At 39.3% G+C, this 27,189-nt stretch overlaps 1 protein-coding gene across 1 annotated transcript; it reads left to right on the top strand.

Moving 5' to 3' along the window:
• On the top strand, positions 1-27,120 carry LOC129743513 (putative polypeptide N-acetylgalactosaminyltransferase 9). Its single transcript, XM_055735548.1, has 3 exons — positions 1-505; positions 25,851-26,668; positions 26,730-27,120. The coding sequence occupies exons 1-3, from the start codon at positions 1-3 to the stop codon at positions 27,117-27,119; spliced, it is 1,713 nt and encodes a 570-aa protein (XP_055591523.1). The 3' UTR covers position 27,120.
• Positions 27,121-27,189: the final 69 nt, after the last annotated feature.

The following is a 27,189-nucleotide window of genomic DNA, read 5'->3' on the forward strand; positions in this document are numbered from 1 at the left end:
ATGGTACGGAATCCATCCCGGTATTTGGTGTTCGCTTTAGGGTTTTTGGCCCTTTTTTGTATCGTTAGTTTTATCGGTAACAGCAGAAATGCGATTCATACCCAGAACCTTCTCATTGCCAAATTTTTGGCCCAACAAGCGCCAAAGGTGGAAACTGTGACGAGTAGTAGTTTGACCCCGCCGGGTGATCTCGGCTATGGGGTTACGTTTGGCAATACCACGGAAGAATCGGTCGGAAATATGATTAGGATGGGTTTCAATAGCCAGGGCCTGAATCAGTACGCGTCGGATTTGGTGTCGGTTCATCGGAGGTTGCCGGATATTCGAGCTGATTGGTGCAAGGAACCAGGTCGATATTCTTCCGATTTGCCGGAGACATCGGTCGTCATTGTGTTCTACAACGAAGCGTGGTCTGTGTTGGTTCGGACTGTTCATTCCGTTCTGGATCGATCGCCACCGGAGCTGATCAAGGAAATTGTGCTGGTGGATGATTTTTCTTTCATGCGTGAGTATTGAGATTATTCATTTTTCCAATAATTGATGATTAGAATTGAAACTGTAATGTTCAGATATTTGAAGGTCTGAATTCCAATCGAAAATAAGGTAATCAAAAAGTGAAAGAACAAAATTATGAGTTTCTCGATGAATTGTTGGCTGTTAAAAAAAAAAAAAAAATCAAAAGACTGAGAAAAAGTGATAAATTGTTATACCGACATTTTTACCTTTTTGATAGTAATTTAACTGGTTTCTTAAATTCTTCCTCGAATGTCATATGTACAGAAGCATTAATGAAACTTTGCTGTTTTAACTTTTTCCATAATATTCTTGTCAATCTCTACTTATTTTGTTCACATTTTGGATTAGAGAAATTCTGCGCATTTTTTGAATACCAAACATAGAAAATTATTAAAAATTATTTCCAGTTTTTAGTCGTTAATCAATAAAAACCTCATTGAATTCGAAAACCGTAAAAAAGTACAAATGTTTTTCTCAAACTATCACTGTTTGTTTATATAGAAACAAACAAACTGTAAAAATATATTTACTAATCTTGGTATAGGAGAGATAAACGCCTAAGCTAGATCTGACTATGGAAAGGAATGTTCTTAAGCCTCAAGCGTGTGGTACTTTTCCCGGAGGAAGCAAAAACGAAAGGTTTTTAATTAATAACTTATTTCTTCTCAGACCGATTGCTTTTTATAAACAATTATCTTAAATCCAAAATCAAGACAAATATTTCAACACAGAACCGCATCACGATTGGATTTAAAACAAAAAAGCTATAGCGTTTCAAAGTTTGAAGTTTGGCCGGAAATTGTTGTCTAACAGGCATCGAGTACTTTTTACGCATTGCGTTTTTGAACCGCAATAACTTTTTTGTTTTATTTTAACTCGGGCTTTTAAAAAATTATTTATTAAAATCAATCAGCCAGTGGTGAATTAAGTTATTGATTAAAAACCAGTAGTTTTGCTTCTCCCGAACAAAATACCCTAAAATCTCATTCATGCTTGAGGCTCAAGTATACCCCATCTATTACCTTTTACCCCATACTTTCTAATGCACCGTTAAGATACTTCTTAGTGTTTTAAAGAACCTTCATGGGAATAGTTAACCGCGGATATGATACCGCGTAAAAAACCTTTGTATAAGTTGTATAAAAAATTAGTTTGTTTTTTATTTGTTTAAAAATTTTAAAACTCACTTAGGACAATTGAGTAGAAAACGGTGGTGTATAATTTAAGGCAATTTATCCAACATTCCGGCGAAAAAAAATCTCTTCAGTTCTATAATCTATGATTATTTGGAAGTAACTTAAACAATGTTTTCTTCATACTATGGTTGAACGCGCACAAGAACACCTTACTGAATCGGAATCTCACTGTAATGCTAAGCTTTAGAGTTATTCAGTATTGGCTTATATAAACTATGGAAACTGCTGCTTATTTTGAGAAAAAGACGTATTTGAAAGATTTTCTGTTCATCACTGTATTAAATTTAAGACTAAAGTTTGATTTTTTTTCCAGTGTACATTCAGTTAACTTTGTAAAAGTTTTCAAGAAAAAAGTGGAATGTTTTGAGGAAAAAGCGGGACAGTGAGACATTCAACAAAAAAGCGATACATGTTCACTACCCAGGTAACCACCAAGCATTTAAAACAGCACGTAAGTAGCACTATATACGCATATACGGCAGATGGATTAAAGCTACTAAGCATTAGATATGCATTTATGTAGCCCTAAATGCTACTCAAATACAGGTTTTGGCAAAATATACGGCTACATTAGTGCTAAACCCTACAAATGTTCCCAACTTGGCATTTAAAAAGCATTTGAGATGCTGATTTAATGCTTCGCCATTTCTTTTAAACAAAAAAAAAAAACTGGGCATTTAAAAAGCATTCGAAATGCTGATTTAATGCTTCGCCGTTTCTTTTTAAAAAAAAAAATCCTGTGATCACCACTCACAGCTATTTTTATCTCGTGCTCTTCTTTACCGACCCACTCCTCTCTTTCCTTGCTGCTTATCACCCTCTCTTTGTTCACTCGACCTTTTAACATTGCATTCCACCCTTGTGTGGTGAAAACTCTTGGAGTTGATGTTCCTCCTCCTGGAACGGGATTCGAACCTGGATCCTAGCGACATCAATATCAATGGACGATTCCTTTATCCGCTGACCTATTAGAGAAGACCTGATGGAACATGATATTTTTGTTCCATATAAACAACACGTCACGCCGAGGCGACAAAGTAATAGGCCCAATGATGCGAGTGCTTTCTTCCATTCTTCCGTATATATTATGCTACAACGTTCGTGACGTCACCATAATAGATGGCAAAAGGCAGTGAACATTGCCATACCTGTATTCTTCCCATTCTTTGAAATGTCAAACATTCAATCACAGCCGGCACGGGTCGAACTCGACGAGAGTTGTTTTCGTTGCTCGTGTTGAATTTTTTTCTGCCGCAAAAAAAAGTTTTAGATGCGTTTTTTTGTATTCTTGTTTTAATTACTTGGGGAAATTCATTGGTAAGTAGTTTTTTCATTAATTTCCAGTGGCATTCAGAAGTAAGTGAAGGATTTTTTTTGCAGGCATCATGGTAAAACGGGTCTCTGCTAAAAAGCGCTTCGCTACGGCGAAAAAAAGATTGATGGAGGAAAACACACACGCACCGGAGAAAGTATTTCGCGAGGTAGCTACGCAGACCGACCAGCAGGAGGTGGTCACTCCGGCCGATTCGATGGAATCCAAGCTGAATAAATGTTTGACGCTACTGGCACATGCAAATGCCAAATTGGACGCTCTGGGTTCCATCGGATCTCAATGTAACCACGATGTGCAGCCTGTGGTGATAAACAAACCAAAGCTACAGCCTGTGAAGAACTTGCAAGAACTGGATGCATTAGAGGAAAACTGCAAGAGTGAGGAGTTCCTGCGCTCAGTTATTGCTTCCATCGGCCAACAGCACGGACGTCAACGGTACACAGGAAAAGGTAACACCGTTTGCCTGCAGATCGTCGATAGCTTCTTTGAACGCCAGTTCCTCCTTCAATGCTCCTGGACCGGAATAGGTCGCAAGAATGCCGACCAGGACAAAGTGCAGCACAAGATTCCATTCTGTAAGTTCGAGAGGGTTATAAATTTGTTCCATCAAACTGTTCTTCATTCGGATCCGGAGTTTTCGTTGGCTGACTGCAAAGAATTTCTTCATCGATGCCTGAGGAATGCGAAGCAACGCTACGATGAGATCGGTGGCACACGGAAGGCAGCAGCACGCAAGCGCAAACGTCCGGAATCGAATCGTCAGGACGCAGAATCCTCAGACGAGCAGGAATAATGAACCTGAACCGTAAGTTCAATTACCTAGAGAAATCTACTGCAATTTGTTTTTTAAATGAATTTTTCGAAGAAATCCCAAAATGTTAATTAATTTTTTTTTGTTTTGGATTAAAATAAACTTACTTTTTATTGATCTATCTGTATCTTAATGATTTACATTTTTGAAAGCGTATGATGCAAGGGAACAAATACAGTTTTATTTTTGATAGGGACGGCTACAAGCTTGCAAAATATATCTGTTAATGAATACAACTTACATGGAAAAAAATTATGATCATCGTTAGTGCACATAACATTTAGGTCAAATGATTTGATCGGACTTTTGAACTGAACAGTAGAATGTCTAAGTTCTTTACCCATTATTCCATTTGAATTTGCGTAAACCATTGCAACTACATTTTTATTTGTAGTTAGAAACCATTTATCAGGAAAACTTTTAAGTAATGTGAAGCCATCTGATACACTTATTCGTAGAAAAGTTGCATCGTCTTCTTTGGATGGATGTTCAAGCACAGGATACTTCGGTAGCTCCTCTTTAGTGTTACGTTTACGCTGGTTCTCAGTGATTCTGTTGATAATTTGGTTTAATGGTAATCTTCCTGAACGCACAAGCTGTTTTATCTGATATAGATAACTTTCGAAAGGATATGATGAGATAGTACTTAATGCACCAAATCGTCGAACTTCATCTACTACATGAATCAAGTTATGTTGATTGCTTGAAACAGATTTGAAACATTTCGAAAAATTTTCTACAAAATTTTCAAAGATAATTTGAGCAACAGGCAAGTACGTTTTGTAGTAGTCACACGAACAGATTGTCACAGCACAAAATAAATTAGAAAAATTTTCATAGTGTTCTTTGTTAATGAACTCTGGTAAAATAGCAATTCCAATATAATTCAAAAACGAGGAACATTCTGATCCCTTCCAATGACTTAAATAATTAAGCTCACGAACCTGACGATGAATCTCCAATGGCAACTTAATTGTGCTTAAAACCTTATCGATGGCCGAAACAGTTTCTGGTGACCATTTATGATGATACTTGTGTCCATCTTTAAACAGTGTGAGCATTTTTTTAGTGACACCAAGATGGAGTAAATGCAAAGAATCACTTACAATGACGTCTTCTACCATATCAAGAGGCAATCTTAAAAGGGGTGTGTCCACATACACCTTTTTCATTTTTCCATTCTCGCGAGTCTTGTAGGTCTGATAATGTCCATCGTAGATTTTACTACGGAATCCGGCGGTGCACTCTTTATTGGATAAGTGTTTACATTTAAATCCTTTTGACGTTCTCCAACGATGGTGCATTTTAAACATCCATGAAAAGCATTGAAATTCACGGTTCCTGAAAAATTATGGACAGTTACTTTCACATATAACAGAAAAAAATTATAGTATATTACCTTTTATAAACGCTCTAGCTGGAGAATCACAGATGAAAGCCCTTATTTTGACACTTAGTTTGAAGCCATTGATAATAATACCTGTATTTAAAATAGGTAGTGCTTCATCAACGAATGGTTTCAAATATTCTTCCACACGTTTCGGTTTGATTTTACCGTGGAATACCCCAATAATCATTGGTTTAATATTCGGTTCTTCATGCACGTTAAATAAAATAGGCCAAACTTGATCTGTACCATTTTTAAATAGCGGCAGACCATCAATATTGAAATTGACAGAAATCTCACGAGAATTTCTCAAGCTGTCAAAAGCTTCGCGAAGACATCGTTCTGTAAAAAATATGTTATCGTTATATCAAGTCTCTTTACAATAATATTCACCACTTACCAAATCCATTATGCCAATATTGACCTCCTTGTATTTCAATAATTTTGGCAGTATCTCGAGGGGTTTCCAGTAAACGCCGTGGATCCGTAGGTAGCATGCGATCATATTGCGATAAATGCGATAGAAGAGTTTTCAGCGCGGAATGGGATATTTTGAACTCTAAACTCCATTGACGAAGAAACGTTGAAAGGTCTGACTCAACTCCAATTATTCTATCATGGCCATCTGATTCATCGTCAGGGCTATAATAATCCTCTTCTGAAGGTTCTGCGTCCTCACCAGTATCTAAGGCATCGTCATCGTAATTCAATAGAGGTATTGAGAACGTATCCAAAGGTGTTACATCTGGAGCACCTTACGTTGAAGATGATGTTGGAAGTGGATGAGTACTTGTTGACGGTGTATTCAACAAAGTGTTTGGTGTGCCCGAAGGATTGGCAAGATCACTGTTCGATGAATCATCTATTTCACTATACCGCTTCACATTCCGATTGTATGAACCACTTTTGATGATATTTTCCCACTTTTTTGAACGATCCATTTTTCTTATATGCACAATATTAATCACTCTTCAAGTATTCAAAACAATCATCTGTACACAAAGAAAAACATCTATAAATATGAAGGAATGGGTATAAATCAGGTACGTTGGTATAGAAGTTGTTTTGTTTGATACCTCGACAGTATATAATACGTTGAATGACAACCAACTGAACACCTAGGTAGAATTCAGCAAACTGTTTAAGTTTAACATCATAATGAAAACATTTGGGTGAAATAAAAACACATATTATTATTCGCCCAACAACCCGTTTTCAAAACCCTCTACGGTTTACGGTACCTACAAACCAGAAATAAGCATCTTCTATAAATCAGCATTATATCTGCATTTCCACTGCTTCTTGCAGTCTATTAGCATTTAATATGCGTAGCTGTTTTTAATCAGCATCCAAAATGCGATTTGAAATATTTTTTTCATTTGATTATTCAAGCATTGAAATCGCTATTTTATGGCTATTGTGCATTCAAAAAGCTTTTTTTTAGTTTTTAAATAGAAGATCACATGCTAATTTAAAACAACTATGCATTTCAAATGCTTATATACTACAACAAGCAGCAAAAATGCAGGTATAATGCTGATTTACTGCTTATGCTAATGCTTGGTGGTTACCTGGGTAATATAAGGAATTCAATCACTTCTGCATATGACGCTTAATTCTTTAAGTTTAAAACTAAACGTACCGGAGCACAGTGGTTTAAAACTCGAAAAACGTGATCATGGGCTTTTGAAGCCTTAAATGTCAAAATAGCTTTATGGTTTGTTCTACAATGTTTCATCATTTTAAAATGCCTCTATTTTGTTGAAATATTTTTCCTGATCAACTTACCTATAAGTGAGATAATTTTTCTATTTTTTGTATTTATCATTTTATCACTTTCATGTCTTTGAGAAAGTTGCAGATCATCTAATTTAAGAAACTTTGTAGAGCACGTCAAAGCTCTACACCCATAGAAGAGGTTGCAAAAATCCAATGCCTATTTAGCACATCTCTGTGCCGATAATGCGCTGAAATGTGCACTGTGCCGAAGATGATATGTTTGAAAAACCGTAACTGGCATAAGGACTCGGCTCCCAACTAAAATGATGCATGACCACTACATTCAAGCAAAACAAGAAAAACATGTTATGGGATTTCGTTCCTGTTGGATAATTCATCCCAGAAACAAGAAAATAAAAATATAAACCACAGCGCCCGTAGGGAGAATCGAACTCAAATCACCAACCATATGGTCTTGCCAGACCGACATCTTAACCAGTGTACTATTTGAGCTTCATGCAGGAAGAGGGATATTTGTCATAGGCATTCTGCCACCGATCAATCACAAAAGAAACGCACGACAGTGGCTTCCCGGCGTTTGGCCTCCTTTCAAGGTATTCATTTGTCTTGCGATGGAAACGGGAAAGGGAACGGGAGTGGAGGAAACGGGAAACCCATTGAATGAGAACTGTGCTTTGCTTACTGCCTGCTATTACATACACACGCTACATATACACAGCTGCTAAAGCCGGGCAGCTTGGCCGGTGCTTGTTTGCCGGTGAGTTGAAGGAATATATTCTTGTTGCTTTTGCTACATACACACGCACAGCTTAGCCGTGGTTGTTTACACATGGAATGAATTGAAGCAATGTTTTTTTTGTTGCTTCTACTGCATACACACGCACAGCTCGGCCGTGGTTGTTTGCCAGTGGATTGAAGGGATTGAATTAGAAGGATGTTTTTGTTGTTGCTTTTGCTACATTCACACGCACAGTGCTCGGTTCGCTGGCTGCTTAGTGTTGGCCGGTATTTATTTCCATCCTTCTTCGTCTTGTGATGCGATAGGGAGGGACGTGAAAGCGTTTTTATTTTGTTTCTTTCAGGCATACGCGATTCGGTTAACTTGGGAGATTAATGCCGGTGGGAGCAAATCGAATCAGCACCGATCGCGTTATCTTCTTGTACCAATGATGCTATGTAATTGACTACACGCCATTGGCACAGAGGCTGAATTTTGGGTGTATCTTTTGAAACAACATGTTTTAGAGACATTTTTTCAAAAACTAACCTCAAAAAACGAAAAATTCGTTTAACTTTTTTCGAAGCGAGTTTTGAGACTAACTTTGTATGAGAGAGTTGTGACAATTGAAAAACTACATAACTTTTCGCTTTTTTACATAACCGTTTTCGCTAAAATTTCCTTGTTTCTCAACCGATTTTCACGAAATTTATTGTTTTGAAAAGCTTTTAACTTGAGTCAAAAATGTTTTTCAGATAATTTTCAGATATAATCAATAGTTTTAAAGTTATTTAAAGTCAACAATTTTATTTATGAAAAAACATGCTTCAGGAAAAAAGCTGTAAATCAGTTGTTAGGTGCTCGAAAAAAACTTCACTTACTGCCTGAGAAAGCTGAAGTTAGAAGCTATATGTTGCACATATGGAATTTTTTTTTAATTCTAAGATCATGGCCACAAAAAATGTAAAAAAGTTGTGTTAAACTTGTACTTTTCCATCAATCAACCACCAAAGCTGTTCCAGTTACAGTAGAAAAAATTTAAAAATTAAATTGGAAAGTTGACGTAATTTGTCACATTTTGGCATCTTTAGATTTTTGAAATACGAAATACAAAATTTATGACGACTTTTCAAAAGTACCTGTTTATTGAACTTTTTATCAATTTGGATTTTCTTAGACAATTCCCACACCTAAATTCAGCTTTGCACTGGATTTTGAGTATGTCAACGTAAGGTTTAGGCAAAAAAACTATATGCAAAAAAAAAAATTCATTCCGATTCTAGTGATGTAACTGTATTGGCGGTGTGATGTTTGACAAAAATGTGATAAATAAAACAGTGAAATAGTTTAAAAACGAAGTCAAACTTTCTAAATTACCAAAATCTCAGATTCTTATTGCTCTTTAGCTAACGTAGCGATATCGCACTCCAAAAATGGTTTCCATCCGGTTTGCCGCTTCGCAATCAAGTCCTCGATGCAAGTTTACCTTAAGGCAGTCAGGGCATAGACAAAAGATCTGTTCTTGATACGCTATCCTGCTCCCACTCATACATACGGTGGTCAACCGGGTTAAGGGAACGTTTCCGTTAACTTATTCCAAGTCTATCGCGAGCTAAGCTATTTTCGAAGGACCGTTTTAAGCGTTTGCTAGAACAAGATTACAAAACCCACCACGAGATGGCTCTTTTATATTGCGCTACTTTTATTTAAGCGATCCGGGTTCGGGTTACTTATCCAATAACAACTGTGATAACAATGATCATAGCTTAAGTATGGAAAATGTGACTTTTTTTCTTCAAAAAATCCTACATTGAACTCAAAGTTTTCAAGCTGCATCTGATTGCTGAAAAATCAGAGAACAACGATTCAAAATAAACAAAATAACCGAATTTATACATCTCTGCATCCTCCTGTAATTGTTGATGATTTCCTTCTCCGCAGAAAAATTCTCTTCTATGAATACGATAAATACAAACATTTTGATTTTTTTCCGTCGATTTAGGTTCCTGAAAAACAAACTTTGATAATCCAGCAAGGCTTTTTTCCCTCAAAGAATTTGTTCTCAATCGCAGCACTCGGACAAAACATATTTTTCTGGCACAATGCCCGTCTATCAAAACTCAAGTAGGCCCACAATCATTAGTCACTTAACGTATCCTTCCACTACAAAATGTTTGTTTATTCGGGTGTTAGTTGACCAAATATCAAGCTTTGCATGAATTTCAGCCATTGAATGCTGCCTTTTTGAGTTCAAATGTGTTTTTAATTTCAGTTTTTTTTAAATATCATAATTTACCGAAAAAATCAGCATTTTTCAAAACCACAATTATGGGTCAAAACTGTAGCCCGTAACAATTATTAGTCAAATTGCTCACAATTATTAGTCACATAGAAGCCCATGGCAATACCCGAATATCAACATCGCGTTTTTGGAAAACATTCAGGGACATTCTTTGATAGTATAAATTCAAGGGGCATTTGGATTGAGCTATAGCAATCAAGAAATGTTTTGCGTTGCTAGCAAAAAAGTGAGCCATGATTGTGTAAAATGAAATGAATTTGCGGCTTTATCGGTGAGGGTTAAAGAGTTGAAATGAAAGACGGATAGAAGATCAGAAGAAAATTCTAAGGTGGTGAAAAGAGCGAAGAGCATTTGAAATAGAAGCTTGACCACATACTAAATTCTTTGTCCCACACCAATTAACTGTATTGAAGAAGTAGTACCCAATAGAGAAGGCACTACGTTTTTCGATACAGTTAATTATGGATGGTTCGACCGCCATGTGAGTGTGCACATGTGCCGAACGGACAAAAAATTTAGCATGTGGTTGCTCTGTTAAGTCTTCTATTGTGCGATATCGTTCCATCGATGGCTAGGTAGATTTCTTATTTTCGTTTTGTGCGGATGTTCCAACTGGATTGAGTTGTCGCATACGGTCAACGGTCAGAAATCTTGGCCTAACTATTTTCGATTATCGGAACGATGTTTTGTAATTGATTTTTATAGCCGAATTATTTTTATTATTTAAGAGGAGAAATCACCGTGAATTTGTTTTATGAAATGAATTTGCGGCTTTATCGGTGAGGGTTAAAGAGTTGAAATGAAAGACGGATAGAAGATCAGAAGAAAATTCTAAGGTGGTGAAAAGAGCGAAGAGCATTTGAAATAGAAGCTTGACCACATACTAAATTCTTTGTCCCACACCAATTAACTGTATTGAAGAAGTAGTACCCAATAGAGAAGGCACTACGTTTTTCGATACAGTTAATTATGGATGGTTCGACCGCCATGTGAGTGTGCACATGTGCCGAACGGACAAAAAATTTAGCATGTCGCACAATAGAAGACTTAACAGAGCAACCACATGCTAAATTTTTTGTCCGTTCGGCACATGTGCACACTCACATGGCGGTCGAACCATCCATAATTAACTGTATCGAAAAACGTAGTGCCTTCTCTATTGGGTACTACTTCTTCAATACAGTTAATTGGTGTGGGACAAAGAATTTAGTATGTGGTCAAGCTTCTATTTCAAATGCTCTTCGCTCTTTTCACCACCTTAGAATTTTCTTCTGATCTTCTATCCGTCTTTCATTTCAACTCTTTAACCCTCACCGATAAAGCCGCAAATTCATTTCATAAAACAAATTCACGGTGATTTCTCCTCTTAAATAATAAAAATAATTCGGCTATAAAAATCAATTACAAAACATCGTTCCGATAATCGAAAATAGTTAGGCCAAGATTTCTGACCGTTGACCGTATGCGACAACTCAATCCAGTTGGAACATCCGCACAAAACGAAAATAAGAAATCTACCTAGCCATCGATGGAACGATATCGCACAATAGAAGACTTAACAGAGCAACCACATGCTAAATTTTTTGTCCGTTCGGCACATGTGCACACTCACATGGCGGTCGAACCATCCATAATTAACTGTATCGAAAAACGTAGTGCCTTCTCTATTGGGTACTACTTCTTCAATACAGTTAATTGGTGTGGGACAAAGAATTTAGTATGTGGTCTAGCTTCTATTTCAAATGCTCTTCGCTCTTTTCACCACCTTAGAATTTTCTTCTGATCTTCTATCCGTCTTTCATTTCAACTCTTTAACCCTCACCGATAAAGCCGCAAATTCATTTCATAAAACAAATTCACGGTGATTTCTCCTCTTAAATAATAAAAATAATTCGGCTATAAAAATCAATTACAAAACATCGTTCCGATAATCGAAAATAGTTAGGCCAAGATTTCTGACCGTTGACCGTATGCGACAACTCAATCCAGTTGGAACATCCGCACAAAACGAAAATAAGAAATCTACCTAGCCATCGATGGAACGATATCGCACAATAGAAGACTTAACAGAGCAACCACATGCTAAATTTTTTGTCCGTTCGGCACATGTGCACACTCACATGGCGGTCGAACCATCCATAATTAACTGTATCGAAAAACGTAGTGCCTTCTCTATTGGGTACTACTTCTTCAATACAGTTAATTGGTGTGGGACAAAGAATTTAGTATGTGGTCAAGCTTCTATTTCAAATGCTCTTCGCTCTTTTCACCACCTTAGAATTTTCTTCTGATCTTCTATCCGTCTTTCATTTCAACTCTTTAACCCTCACCGATAAAGCCGCAAATTCATTTCATAAAACAAATTCACGGTGATTTCTCCTCTTAAATAATAAAAATAATTCGGCTATAAAAATCAATTACAAAACATCGTTCCGATAATCGAAAATAGTTAGGCCAAGATTTCTGACTGTTGACCGTATGCGACAACTCAATCCAGTTGGAACATCCGCACAAAACGAAAATAAGAAATCTACCTAGCCATCGATGGAACGATATCGCACAATAGAAGACTTAACAGAGCAACCACATGCTAAATTTTTTGTCCGTTCGGCACATGTGCACACTCACATGGCGGTCGAACCATCCATAATTAACTGTATCGAAAAACGTAGTGCCTTCTCTATTGGGTACTACTTCTTCAATACAGTTAATTGGTGTGGGACAAAGAATTTAGTATGTGGTCAAGCTTCTATTTCAAATGCTCTTCGCTCTTTTCACCACCTTAGAATTTTCTTCTGATCTTCTATCCGTCTTTCATTTCAACTCTTTAACCCTCACCGATAAAGCCGCAAATTCATTTCATAAAACAAATTCACGGTGATTTCTCCTCTTAAATAATAAAAATAATTCGGCTATAAAAATCAACTACAAAACATCGTTCCGATAATCGAAAATAGTTAGGCCAAGATTTCTGACCGTTGACCGTATGCGACAACTCAATCCAGTTGGAACATCCGCACAAAACGAAAATAAGAAATCTACCTAGCCATCGATGGAACGATATCGCACAATAGAAGACTTAACAGAGCAACCACATGCTAAATTTTTTGTCCGTTCGGCACATGTGCACACTCACATGGCGGTCGAACCATCCATAATTAACTGTATCGAAAAACGTAGTGCCTTCTCTATTGGGTACTACTTCTTCAATACAGTTAATTGGTGTGGGACAAAGAATTTAGTATGTGGTCAAGCTTCTATTTCAAATGCTCTTCGCTCTTTTCACCACCTTAGAATTTTCTTCTGATCTTCTATCCGTCTTTCATTTCAACTCTTTAACCCTCACCGATAAAGCCGCAAATTCATTTCATAAAACAAATTCACGGTGATTTCTCCTCTTAAATAATAAAAATAATTCGGCTATAAAAATCAATTACAAAACATCGTTCCGATAATCGAAAATAGTTAGGCCAAGATTTCTGACCGTTGACCGTATGCGACAACTCAATCCAGTTGGAACATCCGCACAAAACGAAAATAAGAAATCTACCTAGCCATCGATGGAACGATATCGCACAATAGAAGACTTAACAGAGCAACCACATGCTAAATTTTTTGTCCGTTCGGCACATGTGCACACTCACATGGCGGTCGAACCATCCATAATTAACTGTATCGAAAAACGTAGTGCCTTCTCTATTGGGTACTACTTCTTCAATACAGTTAATTGGTGTGGGACAAAGAATTTAGTATGTGGTCAAGCTTCTATTTCAAATGCTCTTCGCTCTTTTCACCACCTTAGAATTTTCTTCTGATCTTCTATTGAGACTATTAGCCAGCAACTCCCGGATAATCTGAGCTCAGTCGTAGAAGACTCCTTTGACTAGGTCTCAGGGTCGGCCTACGGCTGGGTAATCGGAGGGGAACGCGGACAAAATTTACAAGACAAACTGTGGGTTTTCGAAACAACAAGAACAACAAAGCAGAATTAAACTACGGAAAAATTACTTTTTATTAAAACGGAAAGAAAACTGCTTTTAACCTTTAATTTTTGATTTTGGAAATTTGCTTTTTATTCAAGCTACTGTGTAATGTTGTGTGTAGGGTGTGGGTTGGGCTGTGGTCGATGACCGTTGCGGTACGTACCGATGCTTCGATGCTACGATGGTGAGCGCTCACTGATGGTCGTCCTCTATTTCGGCGTTCAACTTCCGGATACCAATAGGTCCCCAAAATGGCGGCGGGGATTGGCTGAGGGATCACGCTTCCCGTGAATTACCTTTTGCTGTTTGATGGTGCTGGTCAGGCGTTGACCAGCGGGTAAGGGTTTAAACGGCGTCTTCCTTCCTTGACACAATCAGCGGGCCACGGCAAGACCGTATTGACCGCGCTGAGAAGGGCTCTCCTTTGGAATTAGAGACTCGAGAAGCTTGTCTCGAGTCCCGAGAGATGGGCCTCCTTGACGATTATGGTTCCTTTCTGAACCAGAGGCCAAACGTCCTATTACGGTTAGACGTAGCCCGCTACAAGCGAGCTAGGCCGAATCGTGCGACTGTGACGAAAACGGTGAACAGCAAACACAAGAACTTCGCACAAATAAATAACGATTGTGGGTTCAAAACATCACAAGACTCAACAACACGGAGCTTGGACAATCACGTCTTCATCGCACGAACGCCGGAAGAAATAGCAGGCTGAGTCAACGACTCTTCTTCTTGGGTTTCCGCTCCACATTCTTCTTCCTCACTCCATCTAACTCGTTTGGGCGAGTTATTGTAGATTGCATGCAACCCACATGCAATGTCGACCTTGCGAACTATGTTGCTTGTAGCCTTGCTGCTGATGACACCACACGCCCAACTTAAATCTTACAATCATGTTTTTTTGTTAAACCTAACTTCTAAATAATTATAATTATCCCTAAACCTAACTAAATTTTACCAACAAGACGAAAAACGACAGTTTGACAAATATTTTAAAAATAAATTAAAAAAAAGCATCTGAGGCATTTGTAACGACGGTTACACTATCCTCCCTCCACGGTAAATAATCAGTAGAAGCCCATTCGCATGATTATTTATCCTACAAAGAATTCAAACTGGCAAAGAAATCCACCTGAAAATCGCTTTCTATCCCCCCTTAATCATGAAGCAGTAGAAAAACCATTTATTATTTTGAGAAACGAAACAACACTTTAAAATCGGCGACAACTATTGGTCAGATTACCCTAAAATGTAATCTGCTATAATATTCACTGGTGATTATAACATGTATAGTGTTTCTGTATAACAGCACGAGCACCTGACATTTAAACGATAAGTGAGTTCATCCATTAATCATTTCATCATGTTGGTACGATGTGACAAGGTTGAGTCAGTAGTTTTTTTACACGCGGTCGGTTAACACACGGACGAACACTTAGTTGTCGGGACGAAATAATACTACGGAACGAACAGGCTAAAACGGTAGAAGTACGGTAGTAAGTACGGCGGAAATAATCGTTAAACGTAACGCATCATCCGAAAACGTTACGTCGGAATTATTGTTGTGGGAATGATTCCGGTCAATTCCAGCATAGTCCGACCAGGCGGCCGTCCTGGACATGAGCGATACCGAAAGCGAGCGGCATCAAGATGGCTTCCCGACTCGTGTTTCGCCGTGTAATGCTCGGCTAAATTAATGATTTCAGGCATTCCCTATCTTCATGACCACTCTACATTTCTCTTCTCTTCTCTAAATCACTTCATGCTAGCATTTTCTCTTCTGTATGGCGCCAATGCAGAAGATTTTTCAATTTTATTTACTCGAACCTATACTATCCTATTCTAATTATCCTATCATCACTTTTCTGGTCTTAATTACTTTATCGAAAATTATCTTATCTATCAAATACAACCTAATTCCATTTATGTTATTCCATTCATTATAAAAAAATGTGTACATTTTCACTTTGAACCAAATTTTTATATCTAAATTTTTTTTTTTTTTTATCCCGGCACAGCTATTCGCATCACAGTGCAAGCGGTTGGTTGCAATCCCCTGATGCACCCATTCGGATGGAAATGAACCGCAAACAATGAGTGTCCCAGACTAACAGGAGCTCACTTCTGAGCACACTGTCCTCATGTCTCATCTCCCATTCTCACGTTCGAGTTCTCTACGCTCTCTCTCTTGCTGTTCAAGCGTAGACGGAATGAATCAAATGGGTGACCTTCACTTCACGTCTCATGCGACCTGCAATAGTGCATCGATGACAATTCAACACGCATCAAGCCGATCATCATGCGTGTGTTTGTAATTTGCTTTCACGTTTTCTTTAAAATTGAGTTTCTAATTATTTTCTTTTTTATTTTTAGGGTAAACATTACCAGCGGTAGCAACAAGGGTAAGTAGTTTTATTGAATCAATCTGCTGACGAATCGCGACGAACCATAGTTAATTGAATTTGCATTGCGCCCTGATGGAAGGGGTTTTTTTAAGATACCCTTCACTAAGGGGATGTTCTTCTACTTGAGTTCCTTCTTGTTGACATGAATGAATTAGTGAATTTCTTTAACTGAATGTATCAACTGCACTTGTTTTCTCTATATTGATTTGACTCAATTGAATACTTTGTGAATGACCTGTAACGTAATATGAGAATTTCAGGGTGGGGCTTCGATGAATGAGTTTTTTTTTTTTTACATATTTCTTTTTTCATGGTGGAACGAAATAATATTGCGCGATAACTTGTACACTTCTGTAATTGATGTTAACTTTGATCATCAGGACGAAGGTCAGCTGCAGAGAAAATCCCTAGATTTTTACCGGACTGGTCTGCTAGCTCATACGAACTCGTCCCCCTTTTTGCCACGACTACACAAGGGATAAACAAGGGACCGTACTTCGCGTTATAACCGTCAGCCGCTGACGACTGACGGAAATTCCGTTTGTACACCCTCTGACCCACTTGATAAGACGGACCGAATTTCTTGTGACGCAAGTTATAAGCCTTCACATGTTTTTCGTGACTTTTCTTCAGGTTCTGCTCCACAATATTGTACACCTGTTCATTCATATCACGACGCAACCCATCACGTTGTTCAACTGTATATTCCCTTTCGTCCCTTTCTAGTTTATGTTCTTCACCTTTAAGAATTTTCTCGTGTCCGTAAAGAATCCGATAAGGTGACATACCAGTTGAAGCGTGATGGGTTGTGTTGAGATATTCCTCAACTTCAGCAATCTTGGAATCCCACAACCGCTGGTCATCTTGCATGTATGACCTCAGACAGGCGTTGATGGTCCGGTTTACCCGTTCCACCGGATTAGCCTGACTGTGGTGCCTTGCATTCGGCCAGTGTCGGATTCCTCGACGCTCTAACAGCTTGCCAAATTCTTTGCCTGTAAACGTTGTAGCGTTGTCACTTATCAACACCTCAGGTGTCCCAAAGCGCCGGAGCCAGCAATCCTCTACAATTTTGCACACCTGTTTACTCTCGATCTTCCTAACCGGAACGAGAATAGTCCATTTGGAGAATAAATCCATCAAGACCAGCAAATGGGCATTCCCATTCCGGCTCCGGGGCAAATTTTGAATAAAGTCGATGGCAAGGACTTGGAAAGGTTTGCTGCTCAACCTTTGGTTTCCCATCGGCGGTACGGTAGGCAGATTTGACGGTTTAATTTGTTTGCACATACTGCACGCTCGAACGTACTTCCGGGTTTGGGCTGCCATTTGTGGCCAATAGTATCGTATCTTCAATTTTGAAACCGTTTTTTCGAATCCTGGGTGTAACGCTCCATCATGCTCCCTTTTCAGCAACTCCAGTCTCAGCTCTGCTGGCACGCACAGCTTCCACTCGTACCTGTAGTCCATAGTGTCCATAGGAGAAGCGACGAACTTGTATAATTTGTTGTTTTCAATCTTGAAATCCGGGAAATTTTCGGGGTTCTTTCCAACATTATTGAACAGCTTTGGATACCATTCCTGCTTAGTCGTGTCGATGCTTTCTACAGCCCTTGAAATGGCATCCGGAACCACGTTTTCGGATCCTTTTCTGTGCCGTATAACCATGTCATACTGCTGTAGAAGCATGCTCCAGCGACTAAGTTTGGAAGACGGTTTCCATTTGCTGTTCATAATGAAGGAAAGAGCTGACGAGTCCGTTATGAGTGTGAATCGTGTTCCTTCTACATATGGCCGGAACTTCTCAATAGCTTCCATAGCTGCTGCCCCTTCCTTTTCAGCGGCTTTCCATGACCTTTGGGTCATGGTCAATTTCCGTGAAAAGTAAGCGACAACATGCTCCTTTCCATCATTTTCCTGAGTCAGAACCCCAGCCAAAGCAGTGTCGCTCGCGTCGGTCTGAATCGTGAAAGGTTTCTGGAAATCTGGGTTTGCTAGTATCGGCGCTGTTATTAATTTTTCTTTGAGGACCGAGAAGGCTTGGTCCGCATCCGCATTCCACTGGATTACCTTAGGTTTGCCCTTTAGTAAATCCGTCAGTGGCGCAGTCTTTTCACTGAAATTATCAATAAAGCGTCGATAATAGTTAACCATTCCCAAAAACCGTCTCAACGATCTGACCGACGTGGGTCGCTCAAAGTTTACGATAGCCTCGATCTTATCTGGATTAGGACGGAATCCCTTTTCAGATAAGATGAAACCCAGGTATGGAAGTTCTGAAACAGCAAATTTGGATTTCTCCAAATTGATGGAAAGGTTGGCAGCTTTGAGTCGTCTGGCTACTTCCTCTAAACTCCGGAGGTGCTCCTCAAATGTGTTGCTTACAATGACGATGTCGTCCAGGTAAACAAACACATTTGGTTCCAGTTCACCGTACCCTAACACCTGATCCATGAGACGCGATAACACGGCGGCACTGTTAACTAATCCCATTCCAAGCCTGGTAAACTGGAACAACCCTCTCCCAAACACCCGGAAAGCCGTGTACTTTCGCGAGTTTGGATCCAACGGTATTTGCCAAAATGCCTTGGAAAGGTCAATAGTGCTCAAATACTTCGCTGGACCCAACCTGCTAAGGATACGGTCCTGATGTGGAAGTGGGTAGGCATCCCTCCGGGTCCTCGCGTTTAACTTTCTCGCGTCGATACACATCCTAACCTTAAGTTTCCCTTCTTTCGAGTCCGAGCTTTCTTCCTTTTTCACAACCGGAACTATTAACATGGCCCAATCACTATGTGATTGTTCGACCACCCCCGCATCAATCCACTTGTTCAATTCCTCATCTACCGCTTTCTGAACTTCGGGCGACCATGGGTAAGGATTCATCCGGATTGGAGGCGCGTCCTTGAATTCCTCCGTAAATTCAATCGAATGAGTCATGAGCGGTGTCGCATCAAGCCTTTCTCCTTCTTTGTAGACTTTAAACTTTTTCTTCACTTCCTCTAATCTGTGCTTTTCTAATGGTGACAATAATTCTTCATTCTCTACTTCCGGTTCTTCATTTTCTTCGTACGCAATCTCCTCTATCCTACTAACCGACGGTTCTATTCCAAACGACTTCCAAAAATTCATTCCTAGAACTAAACGACGACTAAGGTTTGGTGCTACAACTGTGGATATCAATTTAGTTTCACCGTTGAACATCATAGGCAGATCAACGATTCCTGTAACGTTCAGGGCAGTTCCACCGGCTGTTGAAAGTTTGATGTTCGTGGGGTACTGTTTCAGCTTTAGGTCATCAAGCAGCTTCCTACTTCCAACACCTAAAACCGTCATTTGTGCCCCACAATCCAATAACCCAACAACCTGAACTCCCATCACGTCCACCCTCGCAAATGGGCGGTTGTCACCTTCTACGCGAATGATCAGCTCTTCTATTTCTGCCTGATAGGGAACGAAAATGGTTTGAGGATTTTTAGAGAACGTTCGGCGACCTCTTACGCCGACGTGCGATCGTTTTTTTCACAAAATGGGCAAGAGTCACGAGTGAAATCATGGAGGCCACATTTTGTGCAGAACTTTTCCCTTTCCATAAGGCAAGCCTCATAGTGGTGGTTCTTTTCTCTGCAATTAAAACAAACACTTCGATCTGGTACGCGATAATTTGCAATTCTAGCTTCAAGTGATGTTCTACTATTACCTTCCTGAGCGTTAGGTTGAGAATGGTAAGATCTCGGTTCCGGGCGCCTTTGGTCCTGGAACTTGGATCTGGGCTGACCCCTCTGATCGTAATTTTGATCTTTGAAATCAGACCGGCCCGAATTCTTCCAATCAGCGCTCTTTTGGTAGCCGCTACCTTTCCAATCTCTTCCATTGGATGTCTGCTGTTTATGAGAGGGATACTGTGCGATTTCGTGCAGCTGACCTTGCCTGGGAGCTTGGTCCATGTTCTTATACATGAACCAGTTCACCGAGTCGAGTTTTCTACCCCAAACTCTTAGAGAATGCAATGTTCTAACCCCCTTCACCACTAACGAATTTTTATAATCCGCTCTGAGGTTCCGGAACATGATTTGGAAGATCCTTTCTTCCGTTGGGGGATCGGCCATCCTTCCGAAAATCTCCATCAATGCGTTGTAAAAATCCTGGAATTTTTCACCTCTTTTCTGCCGCCTGTTCACTGCTTGCTGTTCATAGTTGAAGTCCATTTCCGGAGGTTGGAACTCCAACTTCAACTCCGCCACTAGTTCATTCCAGCTTCTGAATTGCCTGTTTTTCTTCCCTTCAATGAACCAGGACCTAGCATCTCCAGCGAAGAGATGAATGGACTCGTGAAACAACGTTTCTTTGCTAATTCCCTCTGCCTCTGACAAGAATTCTATTTCTGTGATGAATCGGTTCAAATGTCTGCCTTCATCCCTGCCATCATAACGCAGTTTCCAGTCTGTTACTGGCCTCGGCCTGCGCTTCAAGGTTTTAGCAGCACTAATGCTTTCATTCTCGCTACTATCAGAATTCATTCGTGCAAACTTTTTAAGAGATTTTAAATCGCGATCTTCTTTACTAATTTTACATTTGGTTGGTTTAATTTTGGATTGGTTCAATTTCAAATTACTTTCTAAAAGCTCCATTTTGAACTCAGCTAATTTCTCTGAAATGAGCTCAGCTACGTCGGTCAAAGAAAACTCTCTACCTAATTCCTGTTTCTTTTCCACCGTTCTTTTAGGAGTACTTGAATTGATTTCCTCCGACCTATTTCTGAATGTGATACGCCTGTTTTTCTCAAAATCATCTATCTCTTCTTCCTCCGACTCCTCTTTTTCCTCTTCCTCCTCCTCATTTCTAGAATCATCACTTCCTACTTCAAAATCTCTCAACTGTTCAATATATTCCAGCGTTCTTCGCGAGGTTTCCGCAGCTAAGGACGGATCATTGGAAAGGAAAGAGAAGTGGTCATTGAGCAACATCAACGGAATGGCCTCTAGATTCTGCGTATTGAACACAAGTTTCAATCTGATTAACCGGAAATACAAATGAATGAGACGCGTTTTTAGTTCGGCCAGCATAGACTTCCGCGCACGACGATTGTCTAGCATATCGCGAATTTTCGCTATCTTTTCATCGATCAGATTGAACTCTGATTCGCGCGCGTTTTCTTCTACCGGTAGAAGCTCGAAATGGTTTGTTTCGCGTTGTTGTTTCATCGCATTTCGCAGTTTCCTGCGTTTCACATCGCGCGATTCACCACTTGTAAACTTAACCGCGCGAATAGTGAGCTCATGCTCTAATTCATCATCTAGTAGATGGTTCACGTTTAACGAGCGATACTGTAGCGTAAACTCCGACATTGTACAGAAATATCACAGAGAAATAATTTAAAAATGCTAATAAAATTTTTGATAAAACTTAGAAATAATTATTGGACTCACTCTTTTTATAAATTAAGGACAATTAAAATTTGATTAAGGCTAGAAACATTAAAATAAATTAAATAAATACGACAATCAAAACAAATTAAAATAGCAATAAATAGGTGCAAATTTTCAATAAATCGTGCTGTTATGTGGGTTTTGTGGGTTCAGGTGTAGTGTTTTATTTTTTTCTTTTTCAGGACCTTTTCTGTTAGTGTAGGTGTTTAGTGTTGGCCCAGGTATAGTGTACTGTTTAATTTTAAACTTTGTTCCGAATCAGAAAATAATACGTGGAATCTATACCATTCTTTTTAGAAAAGTTTTCCCCAGAAAGACAATTTCCAAAATTTCTTCTTTAACCGATTTTCCAACTCTGATTGTCAGGAGGAGTCGTGTGAGGTAACTACACAATCAGGTAACTGAATGTGTACTCACCCACCGCCCTGTTAAAAAAAACCACAGATTTTTTTAAACTCTAATCGATCCTCCGATTACCGAACGACTTTAACGCTGGGTGCCAAGTGGGACTATTAGCCAGCAACTCCCGGATAATCTGAGCTCAGTCGTAGAAGACTCCTTTGACTAGGTCTCAGGGTCGGCCTACGGCTGGGTAATCGGAGGGGAACGCGGACAAAATTTACAAGACAAACTGTGGGTTTTCGAAACAACAAGAACAACAAAGCAGAATTAAACTACGGAAAAATTACTTTTTATTAAAACGGAAAGAAAACTGCTTTTAACCTTTAATTTTTGATTTTGGAAATTTGCTTTTTATTCAAGCTACTGTGTAATGTTGTGTGTAGGGTGTGGGTTGGGCTGTGGTCGATGACCGTTGCGGTACGTACCGATGCTTCGATGCTACGATGGTGAGCGCTCACTGATGGTCGTCCTCTATTTCGGCGTTCAACTTCCGGATACCAATAGGTCCCCAAAATGGCGGCGGGGATTGGCTGAGGGATCACGCTTCCCGTGAATTACCTTTTGCTGTTTGATGGTGCTGGTCAGGCGTTGACCAGCGGGTAAGGGTTTAAACGGCGTCTTCCTTCCTTGACACAATCAGCGGGCCACGGCAAGACCGTATTGACCGCGCTGAGAAGGGCTCTCCTTTGGAATTAGAGACTCGAGAAGCTTGTCTCGAGTCCCGAGAGATGGGCCTCCTTGACGATTATGGTTCCTTTCTGAACCAGAGGCCAAACGTCCTATTACGGTTAGACGTAGCCCGCTACAAGCGAGCTAGGCCGAATCGTGCGACTGTGACGAAAACGGTGAACAGCAAACACAAGAACTTCGCACAAATAAATAACGATTGTGGGTTCAAAACATCACAAGACTCAACAACACGGAGCTTGGACAATCACGTCTTCATCGCACGAACGCCGGAAGAAATAGCAGGCTGAGTCAACGACTCTTCTTCTTGGGTTTCCGCTCCACATTCTTCTTCCTCACTCCATCTAACTCGTTTGGGCGAGTTATTGTAGATTGCATGCAACCCACATGCAATGTCGACCTTGCGAACTATGTTGCTTGTAGCCTTGCTGCTGATGACACCACACGCCCAACTTAAATCTTACAATCATGTTTTTTTGTTAAACCTAACTTCTAAATAATTATAATTATCCCTAAACCTAACTAAATTTTACCAACAAGACGAAAAACGACAGTTTGACAAATATTTTAAAAATAAATTAAAAAAAAGCATCTGAGGCATTTGTAACGACGGTTACACTATCCGTCTTTCATTTCAACTCTTTAACCCTCACCGATAAAGCCGCAAATTCATTTCATAAAACAAATTCACGGTGATTTCTCCTCTTAAATAATAAAAATAATTCGGCTATAAAAATCAATTACAAAACATCGTTCCGATAATCGAAAATAGTTAGGCCAAGATTTCTGACCGTTGACCGTATGCGACAACTCAATCCAGTTGGAACATCCGCACAAAACGAAAATAAGAAATCTACCTAGCCATCGATGGAACGATGGAACGCACAATAGAAGACTTAACAGAGCAACCACATGCTAAATTTTTTGTCCGTTCGGCACATGTGCACACTCACATGGCGGTCGAACCATCCATAATTAACTGTATCGAAAAACGTAGTGCCTTCTCTATTGGGTACTACTTCTTCAATACAGTTAATTGGTGTGGGACAAAGAATTTAGTATGTGGTCAAGCTTCTATTTCAAATGCTCTTCGCTCTTTTCACCACCTTAGAATTTTCTTCTGATCTTCTATCCGTCTTTCATTTCAACTCTTTAACCCTCACCGATAAAGCCGCAAATTCATTTCATAAAACAAATTCACGGTGATTTCTCCTCTTAAATAATTGTGTAAAATTTTGTAGATTTTGTAACAATTACGGGTCAATTTTATTTTGCAAATAATTTTGAAATTTCGCTATTTATTCGCTCAGTTTCATTTGGAAAACGTAAACTCGTCCTTTTTGCTTATATGAGACCTATTTATTTTGTCGGAATTTTTCAAATACCCGCTTAGGGGGCTTAATGGTTTGACATGTAAACCTTATAACATTGGAAAATTTTGCGATAGTTTAACAGATAATTATTAAAGTATGACAAAAACTATTCAAACAGCAATTTTACTGTTATCAAGCGCACACATCATATTGTTCATGCAGTTTGATGATATGATCCATAAGTATGAATAAATTTATTTTAGTTCAGTAGATATCAACAGTTCAAATGACCGGTGACTAATAATTTATTGTGTGTGACCCATGATTGTGGGGGGACTGTATTTCACACTTGATATCCCAATTTTCACAAATCTCTATCTACATTTCGATTCCGAAAATATTTTTTCCAAAAAAATCACTTCGCACACCTGTTGTTATGTTTCTATAACTTCACTTAAATCAAAACACCTAAATTGAAACCGCAACTACACTTTTCTTGCGTTTAATTGGGATCTGGAAAATACAGGAACTCCACATTTTCGAATCACATTTTCATCTAATCTGGTGAATGTCCCTAAGCATATCCATCTATCTGAAAAAATTCAGATTATCTGTGGATATGGATCCGCAAAAGTACTTATTTTCATTTAACTTTGTTGATTTTTTCATCTCAAAATTTTGCAGCTACGAAAAACACGTGTTGCACTTTCAACAGACGCCTACTCCTCCTCCATGAAGCAAATTTGGTACACATGTATTTTTATCCTGGCAACTCCAAGCATTGTATAAAAACACCCCCGATGCAGAATATGAAACAAATCGATCATTTCTTCTAAAAATGCTTACTAATATTGCTTTATCGAGGTGGAGGGATCTGTTGAAACAATGAGTGATTTTGCTGTACGAAAATATCCATGAGTACAAAATTTGATACAAATCACTGGAAAATTGATTGAATGTGTCATATTCTGCATCAATTTGCTATGGAAGCCTCATTTTTCTTTAGTGGGTGTGGTCTTTTTATACGATGCATGGAGTTTCTGGGATAAAAATACATGTGTACCAAATTTAATTAAAATTTCACATCGATTTCAAACCCCCCCCCCTCCCCCTGTCGAGGTGGGAAAGGTTTGTAACTTATAGGAAACAATTTCCGGCCAAAAAACCCTCTTTACCAACTTTCACGACAATAGATTCAGCAAATGGCACGAAAACACTTCTGCATATGGGAAAACACGCCAGGTAGTTTTCAATGTATAATGGCTCCTCACCAACAATCAATGCAGGGGTGCTATTTGAAAAGATGTAAAAAATATCAAATTGAGATATTTAATTTTGAAATAGTCATAACTTTTGATTGACGCATCTTAGAGGTCACGGTCCTGGGCAAAGTTGTTCTTTGAATTTTTCGCAATAAAAAATAGTTTGAATAATTTGAGCTCAATGCAACAGTGAGGAAGAAGGATTTTTTGAACAAAAATGTCATTTGTTGCGTACTAGTGTCCATACTAAATTTGATTTTTTTTGTTACAACCCATTTCTGAGCATGTCAGACAATCATTAATCTATCTGAATCGAAAACTTCTTGAACTGTTCTGAGCAATGTATTGTTTCCTTTGTCGATACAGCTCATCTGAAAACTCAACTGCACGATTACTTCCTGGATTATCCCAAAGTGAAAATCATACGAGCTGAAGAACGACTTGGATTGATGAGGGCACGGCTGCTGGGAGCCCAGAATGCCGTATCCGAAGTTCTGACCTTCCTCGATGCCCACGTGGAATGTACCGATGGCTGGCTGGAAGCCTTGCTTGATCCTGTAGCCCGAAACTGGACCACTATATCGATTCCAACGGTCGATTGGATCGACGCATCGGACTTGCAACTGCGTTCGGATACGGCGCCACTTTTCTTCGGAGCGTACAATTGGGATCTGAACTTTGGATGGTGGCATCGATCGATTCAATACAAAAAACCTGATAACGTTTATGAGCCATTTGATGTTCCCGCCATGTCCGGGGGACTTTTTGCGATCACTCGAAGATTCTTCGATCATCTCGGTTGGTACGATGAAGGTTTCGAGATTTACGGTATCGAAAACATCGAACTGTCAATGAAGAGTTGGATGTGTGGCGGAAAAATGGTGACGGTGCCTTGCTCACGGGTGGCTCACATACAGAAAAAGGGACATCCCTATATGCATGAGTCTGGAAAGGATTACGTGAGATCGAACTCGCTCAGATTGGCCGAAGTGTGGATGGACGAATATAAGCAGGTGATTTTCGACATCTATGGAATCCCAAAGTATCCGGTTGACGAAGCAGGGGAAGTTTGCCTGAGAAAAGAAATTCGCAAGAAGGCTAAATGTAAATCGTTCAAATACTACGTGCAGACTGCTTTTCCGGAAATGCACTCTCCTGCAGTCAAAGGGTGGTTCCGAGGAGAGGTGAGCATAAACTGTAGAATATTATTAAATTCAACATTTAAACTTTTTAAAACTCCCTTAGATGAAAAATAAGGCCCTCCCTTCTAATATGTGTCTGCACTACAACAAGGAAGAAAAGTTCCTGGGAATGCGAGAATGCGATAATAAACAGCACAACCAGTTTTGGACTCACAACTACTATAAGGAGTTGAACAGCCGAAGGAATTGTCTGGATTACATGGGAAATGGACCAGAAATCACCGTTTATCCGTGCCATCGATCGAAGGGCAATCAGGAATGGGAAAATGTTAATGCTACTGGTCAATTCAGGAGTGTGAAGCATAACAAATGCCTGGAGCTAGACGTTAAAGACCAGAAATCGTTGATTGCAGCCGACTGTGATGCTAAAAAGGATACACAAATTTGGCTTGTGAAGTTAACAACGCTAGATGTATCCATTTTTACCAGATAAATAAAACTAGGACTACAAAATATTGTCTCTCTCAAATTTAGAAAAAACAGATTGAGTCAATTAAAAAAAA

The sequence above is a fragment of the Uranotaenia lowii genome, chromosome 2 (genome assembly GCF_029784155.1).
Source record: "Uranotaenia lowii strain MFRU-FL chromosome 2, ASM2978415v1, whole genome shotgun sequence".
Lineage (NCBI taxonomy): Eukaryota > Metazoa > Arthropoda > Insecta > Diptera > Culicidae > Uranotaenia > Uranotaenia lowii.